This window comes from Halyomorpha halys, unplaced genomic scaffold (genome assembly GCF_000696795.3).
Source record: "Halyomorpha halys isolate HHAL.00 unplaced genomic scaffold, Hhal_1.1 Scaffold1256.1, whole genome shotgun sequence".
Lineage (NCBI taxonomy): Eukaryota > Metazoa > Arthropoda > Insecta > Hemiptera > Pentatomidae > Halyomorpha > Halyomorpha halys.
The window spans coordinates 85,596-95,209 of record NW_027114326.1 but is presented as its reverse complement, the minus strand read 5'-3'; the positions used below and the strand labels follow the sequence as shown (position 1 = coordinate 95,209).

At 29.5% G+C, this 9,614-nt stretch overlaps 1 protein-coding gene across 1 annotated transcript in view; it reads right to left on the bottom strand.

Annotated features, from left to right (window-relative positions):
* LOC106689000 (uncharacterized) overlaps window positions 1–9,085 on the bottom strand; it is a 24,192-nt gene extending 15,107 nt beyond the window's left edge. The window contains exon 1 of the mRNA XM_067051519.1: window positions 9,078–9,085. Coding sequence (XP_066907620.1) covers window positions 9,078–9,085 — 8 coding nt within the window. The remainder of the gene's footprint in view (window positions 1–9,077) is intronic.
* Window positions 9,086–9,614: the final 529 nt, after the last annotated feature.

Sequence of the window (9,614 nt, the reverse complement as noted above, 5' to 3'; positions counted from 1 at the left end):
TTAATCCTATTAATATAAATAGTCACAGCATAATTTTTTTTAAATTGTCACATTATGTACTAAAGTTATACATGATTTCTTTTTTCCTTTTTATTGTTTATTATTTCTTCCCTTAAACATTTTTTTTCTCGCCTCTTATCGTTCTTTGAATGTATTTAATTTTTCCATTAGTTCAATTCTAAAAATTTCCTCTCTTTTTTCCATGTACAATGCATGCATGCTTGTCGCACGCTGAAACCGCCTAACACTATAACACTATACGAACTCTTTAGTTAGGAATTTTTGTTTAATAGTTGTAAATGCATTGCGATTATATATTTTTATTATTTGATACGGGCTGTAACTACAAGACGTTTTTTTATGAATTGTAAAAAATCAATAATGAGGTTGTCTCCGAAAGGTTGGAGAATTAAAATATAACATTGTTGAGATTAAAGTGGAATTGAATATTAAAAGCAATTGAAGTTTTGTCATTATTAATATTAACCAATCTCAAACAATTAATTAATAAATATATTAAATTAGAAAACTAGTGCTTTTATTATTTAAAGTATAACGTAACTGATAATGATTCAAAATTTAATTGAAATATTTATTCGATTAATATAATTAGATTTAATAACTGAAATGTTGCACAGAAGATATGAAACTTTTCCATATCAGATGTCCAAAGGATAGTTAGGTAATTCAGTCCATGATGAATTTTATCACATCGTCCATTGCCTTAACTATGTGAGTTTCGTTTATCTTTTGACAGTCCATCTTCACATTTCCATTAAAAATTCTCAACACATTTTAATGTATAGTAATTTTTAAAAAAATCTGTGTTTCTTGTTTTTATAAATATGGTATTAACTTGAATCATGAACATTTATAATAATAAAAATTTATTGAATAGAATATCACTACTATATTTATTGATATCATTGTACTTTCTCAAAGTCCAGTTTAGTTCATTTCTAAAGTACTCATATTTAACAATTTATTTTATTTTTTTTTAACAATAATAATTTTATTTAATTTTTTTGTTAGTTATCAATTTCTAATGATTTGATATTCTAACATTTTACAGTAGAGGTTGTAAAATTATTTTTTATTTTGTCTCTCAGTTATAGATATCGATATCGATATTATATCGGAACTAAAATATCAATATTTTAAAATATCGAAATATCGATATCGAAAATTTAACGAATTAAAGTAATAATAATTATAAAATGATAACATAGAAAGATATAGTAAGACTTATTTTATGTCATACCTAATCGAAATACATAAGAAACTCTTAATAACTATGAAACAAACCAACACCACGACAAACATATCATAAACATAACAAATATAAACTAAAATATAATTTTTTTTATTGAAGAAAATTTAGAAATAGAATATCGATATTTTATTTTGATAAGTACATATTTATTTCGATATTTCCTATTGTAATCGATAGGGAATATGAGCATCAATATTCCGACATTATTTTATCGAAATATCGATATTTTGTTGAAAGTGATTATTATATTGTATAGAGATTTTAAAATAGGAATATCGATATTTTATTTTGATATTACATATTTATTTCGATATTTTCTATTATTTTAATATCAATATGGAATTTAAGCAACAATATTCTAATATTACATTATCGAAATATCGACATTTTCTTGAAAATTACTAAAATATCCTACAGAGAATCTAAATTAGGAATATCGATATTTTATTTTGGTATTACATATTTATTTCGATATTTTAAGGAGTTTCAATATTGATATGGAATATAAGCAACAATATTCCGATATTATTTTATCGAAATATAGAGGTTTTAAAATAGGAATATTGATATTTTATTTTGATATTACATATTTATTTCGATATTTTTTATTGTTTTAATATCGATATGGAATTTAAGCAACAATATTCCGACATTACTTTATCGAAATATCGACATTTTCTTGAAAATGACTAAAATATCATATATAGATTTTAAAATAAGAATATCAAAATTTTATTTTGTTAATTACATATTTTTTTCGATATTTTCCAGTGTTGTAATATCGATATGGAATATTTTATGTTTTCTTTCATAAAATATCGATATTTCTATAAAATAAAATATCGAAATATCGTTTCTAATATTTTATACCGCTATTAATAACAATTAAAAAACTATCGAAAAACTGTTTTGAAGCTTTTTATAAAATTTTCTTAATCTTTTTAAGCCAAATATCGATATTTCGATGAGAAAATATCGGAATAGTTTTTCTAATCTTCTTATCGATATTTCGATAATAAAAATATCGGAATAGTTTTTCTATATTCTATATCGATATTAGTAACAATGTCGAATATCGAAAGGAACATGAAATTATCAAAATAAAATATCGGAATTTCTTACTTTAGCTTTTCATAAATTTTATAGTTTTCTTTCATAAAATATCGATATTTCTATAAAGATAAATATCGAAATATCGTTTCTAATCTTCGATATCGATATTGATAACAGTGTAAAATATTCAAAGGAACATGAATTTATCAATTTAAAACATCGAAAAACTATTTTTAAGCTTTTCATAAAATTTTCTTAATCTTTTTAAACCAAACATCGATATATCTATTTTAAAAAAAGTACCGTAAGCAGTAAAAATAAAATGAAATATTTTAATTACCTTGTTGATAATCTTCCATATCGATATTATTAAATATGTCGAAATGGTTATTAAATTATTTAATCCAAATATCGAAATTTCACTTTTAATTTGTCTAGTACTTTTAAACAAAATATCGATATTTCAATAAAATAATATTATAATACTGTTTCAATTATCGATATAGATATTAATAACATTATCGAAGATCGAATGGATTTTATATTATTGAAATAATATATCGATCTTTTGATAAAATAATATCGGAATATTATTGCTAATGTTAGAAATCAATAATTATAAAAATGTCAAATATCGAAAAGAATATGACATTATCAATATTAAATATCGAAATACCATTATTAACATTTTCTTTAGCAAAATATTGATATTTGGATTAAATAATATCGGAATATCTTCGCCATAGTATATTTTGCCACGAATATTTTAATAATATTGAATATATGACCATAGTTATACAGTTTTAGGCAACATTTCTTTTATTTATCTCTACTTTTAAGGTGCGGCCCTTTTTTTAAAAATATCGGATATCGAAAACAAAATATCGATACTTCGATAATATCGATGTCGATATCCCAACCCTACTACATCCGTGAGGAATCCAACTATAAGTTCAATAAAATACATCTCTATACTGATATATTTTTTCTTCTTCCTAGTTGATAAATCTGGTAGAGATTTAGATTAAGTGAACAAGTTGGCGACTGGCCAACCTTTTTTTTCAAATATTAAGAGTTCAAAATTGGCACCAGTCGTAAGCCAAACCCTCAACTTACAACTGGCGCTGATTTTGTTACGGTTGGTGCCAAAAACTCAATATTTATTTTTTTTTATTTATTTATTGCTATTTACAACTTACAAACATTATAATACTTTTGGTAAATTTGATCTCACTTGAATTGGAGTGTTACAGGCGTATAGAGAAACTACCCATTGCTTGCACTCTAATGATATTTTACATTATCAGGTCTCGTGGCAATCTTCTTTTCAGGCGCCTTAGAGGATTGTCAGTAATGTAAAAGGAGGCAAGGTTAGAAACTAGTGGGTTTGGGTGGTTAGGGAGTTTGTAATGGAAGGAATGATATCTGGTTCGGGCTAGATCGGTTACATATGGAACATTAAGGTCTTTATGTATAATTTTATTTGTCACAAAGTAAGGAGCATTGAGGATTTTCTCTCAATATTGAAAAACAAAGGTTAACCTGTCAATAACTGGTGCACTTACCCAATGAGCTGTTACTACCTGGTCCGCCTGCCTTCCAGGAACACACCAGTTACGGATTACCAACTAGATGTCATGTCAATTGGGGCTACGATAACAAAACTAAATTAAAATATAAATAAATTATTGAGATTTTGAATACTTACGTCAAACCTAGGTTGCTTTAAAAACGAATCGTTTGGCTTTGTATCAAACGGCCGGATCCTGTATTGTAGATGCAACGAAAAGACAAATAATCTAATGAAATCATACATCACCGGCACGTCACGATGTTTTAAAATAAACACAAGCCAATCTCTAGTGACATCCATGTCTGTAGAAAAACAAAATATATGAATACTACTAAAAACCTGTACATTTTTTTATAGAAGTATGCTAATAATATTCAATACAATCTTGTCTTGTACGTCAATAATAATCAACAAAGAGACAATTTATTTCTAAACAATACGAGATATTTATAGAACATTGCACATCCTCTAAATAAATGGCACGAACAATTATAGTAATTCAAAGCTTATTTTATTCCAGAAAAACCTAAAATTTTTACTAATTTTACATTCGGAGCTCCATATTGATAAAACTACCAACAGCGCTAAAACACTTAATAGCACATTAATTGAATGATAATGTAAATAAATTCCTTAGATGTGGACCCTCTAGACATCAAAACGCCAAATAGTAGCTGAGATATAGGTGGCATTTCATAAACCTTTTTTTAAACTTTGAAAAATCAACATTTTGTGAATTTATTTTGGCAGATTCATGGAAACTACTACTCCTTTGAAAATAATAATTTAAAACTAGTGTATAGTCCATTAAATTAGCTTTAGTTTGAGTGCCAACAGACATCTGTACGTCTAATGATTCCTGAGATAGGCAATTTTCCCAAAATAAATTCACCAACTCTTGATTTTTCGTTATGAAGTGCTTTTTAAAAAAATTGTATCTCGGTAACTGCTGAATTTATACAGCTCTAATTAGAGCTCTAATCAAATTTACTCTACTTTAAATGATGTTCAGTTATGTTTTTAGTGTTTAAGTAGATTTAAAGATATGGAATGAAATTTTGAAACAGCCACCATTTTGAAACACCACCATTCCCCTAATCTTGCCACTCATCAATTTAGACCTGTAACTATATATGGTTTCCATTTAAGTAATCATAAATTAGGGTAAAATAACTGTTTTATTTCCCCCGATGAACTCTCCGACTACTTATTTCGTATTGATCGGACAGAATAACTCCGGTTAAATTAGTTCCTTTACTTATTTAACCCCGTACGTCAGAAATTAACAGGTAAGGTAAACAGATGTTACAATGAATTGAAATTTTAACCAATCACAAATTATTACTAAATTAACTAATCAATTTATTCAAGTAAATTAAATAGAACAGTTTTTAAAAATGTTTCCACCATAATTGACGTTCCTCGAGCCGTTGACAAAATGGCCCGTCTTTCATATGGTACCTAATGTATGCTTTTAGGTTATTTTTTACAGGACACAAGATTTGAGGCATATATTTATATGTATTCACACATTACTTGAATCATACATTAAAATGTTACATTTTGTTTACATAACCCTCACCGATTTAGAGAAGGACCCAATACCCTCCTTTTATTAAGTAGCCTTTTGCCATATTCCTGTTTTCTACTGGTGCAGAGATTATAGGCTTTGTAGAGGCTAAATGTATCCGGCCACAATTTTCTTTTCACTCGCCACCTTATAATCTGTTAAATGTTTACAATTTGCGTAATGTTTCCAATGTTTTCTCTTGTAACTTGAGATACTGAGCTTTTTGTAGGGAGCTGTGTGCGTTTTAGTTATTCTGCTGTTTGAGGGACTTAACGTTTTGGTTGAGGCTGAGTGTGTCCGTGTAATTTGTGATACTTGGGATTTTTTAACGTAGCTGTTTTGTGTCAGAACGTCGTTTTGTATTTATTTTCTATATTTCCACTACCTTTTGAAGGGTGAGATACCCACATTTTGGACCAAAGCGTGCCTCCTTCATTTCGTGTTACTAGTGTTTGAGAGGCTTGAGATTTTGTGAGGGGTGAGTGTGCCCGGACGTCGTTTTGTAATTTGTTTTTTTATCCCATTCACCCATTAAAGGGTCAGAAAAGTCTTGGTAGAGGATGAGTGTGTCCCGCCGTCATTTTCTTTTCTCGCGCCACACTATAACCATCTCAATATTAACTTTTCTATTACTTTTGTTTACCCTAGTTTAGCCTTCATCAATTTCGAGGAGCTGGTACCCATTTATTATTCTATAACCTTCTGCCACAATTTCGATTTTCTACTGTTTGAGAGATTAAAGGCTTTGTAGAGTCCGAGTGTAACTGGCTGCCATATTCATTTACATGCCGCCATATAACCATCTCAAGGTTTACTTTTGTGTCACCTCCCCAATAGTTGTTTCCTGTAACTTGAGATAAGTGAGGTTTTTGTAGGGAGATTTCTTTTGTTTAACTCCATTACCCACTAAAGCTGACCCTTTACCCAATGTTTAGACAAGAACTTCCCGCAGCCATTTCTTATTACTAATGTTCTTGTGAGAGGCTGAGTGTGCCCAAACGCTATTTTGTATTCTTTTTGTTTACCCCCTACACCCATTGAAGGGCTAGAATTTTTAGCTCTTAATCTTTCCTATAAAAGTAAACAACTTGAACCGCTTATCCCTAAAACATAAAAAAATGATATGTATAACTTTCTGATCCCACTTATATTTCAATTCTTTCTGCTTTGGACAATAATATTGTTTCTTTCAGAAGCAACGTTATATCCCAAAAGATTGGACTATGAATGATTTTCATTAAACTATGGCATGTGGATTTGCGTTCCTATCTTGTAATATTTTTGATGAAAGTAACTTTTAGACCTTAATTACTAAAACATAAACAACGATATAGGATTTTATTTAAAGCTTTTATAAAATCTGTATTGAAGAATAAAGTTTTGACGACTTCGTTAGTTCCTAATCCTAATCCTCACCAAGCTGAAATATCCTTATCCTGATCATGGGATTATTTTCTTTATCATTATTATGTATTCATACATGTTTCCCATTTTTGTATGTATAACCCTTTTTTTTATTACAAAACCCTTCTAATTCAGTACTCTCTCTCAAACCATCGAACGTTGACATTTTTTTTGTAGCTTTATTAATGTTAACACGTTTTTTAACCTTCCTATCGTTTAACTTCCGCTACTAATTTGTTTATATTTTAAAAACTTCCCTTATGTTTACATTTCTACAGCTTCTACAGCTGTATGTACCAATCCAGTGAAGGGCACTTTATTCACTTAATTGTTTTTTCCCTGCAACATGAGAGACTTAATGCTTTGTAGGAGTAAACCCGACCACCACCTTGTTTTTGTAATGCCACCATTTAACTTTTCTGCATTTTGGTTGTTTCAATACTGTATTATGAAATTTCCATTTCAAAGTTCACACATTCTTTTTAATGTTTATATTTCAAGCTTTCTTCACAATGCTTATTTTATCTCGCCATCATCTTACATTAGTTCGATCTTCCATGAACTTTGAACGGCTTACTTCTACGACATAAATAATATGTTGATATCTCTCTTCAATCTTTCCAACCTTTTGACTCTGAACCTTAATCCTCTTATTTTGATCTTTTCATTAAAAATAAACATTGGATTTTGAATTGGTATTTGGATTTTGACGTAAATTACGATATTTAGGCCTTTTTAATCTTTGAATTCTTTCAAATTTGATCTAGTAATCTTTAAAACATAAGCAATGAAGTATTACTTATTAATCCTATGTAACTTTTAATTCTTTCGATAAAAATAAACTTTGAACTATTTATACTACTCAATTTACTCAATGTAAACATTTTACACAAACTAACCAATATCTTTCATTTTCTGAAATCATCGCATAATTTATACAACCTTAATACTATTTACAAGTATCTGTGACCTTATCAGTGTTTACATATATATGTAATCTTTACCAATATTTACTTATTCCCTGGACCGTAATAGGGCTCTGCGGAGCCCTTGACCCTTTGCATGTTCTGAAAATATTTCTTATTATTTAACATTATCTTTAGTCTTTCAATATTGACTGTTTTAATTTTCTCTTCTCTGATTAATCAACAAGAGGAAGCCCCTCACCTCCAGATATTTTCTAGCAGGATTTATAGAACGGACACATCAAAACAACAAGATCAATATTTCACCGTATACCTTCCAGTACCATTAGGTAGAAAAAGGTAATATTTAATTTGAGTTATGTAACCATACGTAATGCTACCAACCAATTTGATGTTTTTCAGTTTTAGAGAGATTGGGGAAAAAAAGGACTTACAGAGGTTTTGGGTGCCCAGCGAGAGTCTCACTACCCCCTTTTTTTCTTTTATTATCATTGTTCTCTTTCGCCACCATTTAGTTTTTCTGTAATTTGAGAGATCGAACGACAAGTGTAGAAACCGATTTTATCTATAATTAGCCGTTTTCGTAGGCCACTGGAAATTCCTTTTGGCTATGTCAGATCGGCTCATCGGTCAACTCCGAATATTTGTGTTTTCTGTTGTCTTCCAAGGGTTAAGTTACCAATGTTTACTTTGAAATCAATCAGTCATACAAGAATATTCAAGGATGGAGTATGACATTAGTAAATAATGGCGTTTTTATTCTATAAATATTATCTTTATTATTTAAAGTATATGGAAGTTATCAGTTATATTCATGTTTAGGCTAAATTTATATCTTTATAGTTGGTAATACATACTAGTCGAAGTTATTTGCAATATAATATTTACAGCTAGTATATAAATTACAGGTTGGAAATCTCTACTTGACTAATTTTGGTATCATTAAATACAATTATTTTAAAATAAAAACAACTTTTCTTAAAATTTATTCATTGTTTGCCCTCATCTTAGTTTTCTAAATATAATTTAGAAATGAGCCTACAAACCGCGTCTGGGTGCGAGTGCATAGGGAAGGTTGCTTGATATATTTTGCCATTAGTTTTATATCTACTTACTTCTTATATTTAAGGCTCCCATTGAAGTCCTATAAAAACCCAGATTGGAAATACCAAGATTCAGTTTAAGGGACTTCCTTGAAATAATTGTTGATTGACCTAAGTGAGAATCGAAACCACAACGTTTTGTACCAGGCACGCTGGAGCCCTACCCCTAACTCACTTGGCCATCACGTCCTCTATATAATTATTATTATAATTATTTTAATTGAAACCACGCCAGGGACCTGAATCATATTCTTTCCAACACCATAATAATATATAAGTTACGGATTGAGTCAGCTGACTGAGGGGATCAGCTGATCGAGGGTATATAAGAGATGTAGCGAACAGAATAAAGTTAGTATTTTATAGTAGTTCAAGCGTGTTAGATCTTATCCCTTCTTCTCTTTTTTTGACATTTTGCTTTCGCTAATACTTAACTGGTGCCGAAACCCGGGACTTTAAATATTGGAGTACTATTTACTTTAAAGAAGATTTTTTTTTTTATCGTAGTTTCCTCAGCTTTCAATTTTTTTTCTATTCTCTCATTTTTATAAAAAATAATGGCTGCTAATGGCAACGGTATCGTTAGACGAGCAGTCTTGAACTTGGAAGCTTTAAATCAACATGGGGTTCAAAACCCACCACCCATGGAGGTGACTCCTCCACCACCGGAGCTTGCCCCACTACCGGACGTTTCTCTAGCGGGAGCCCACGC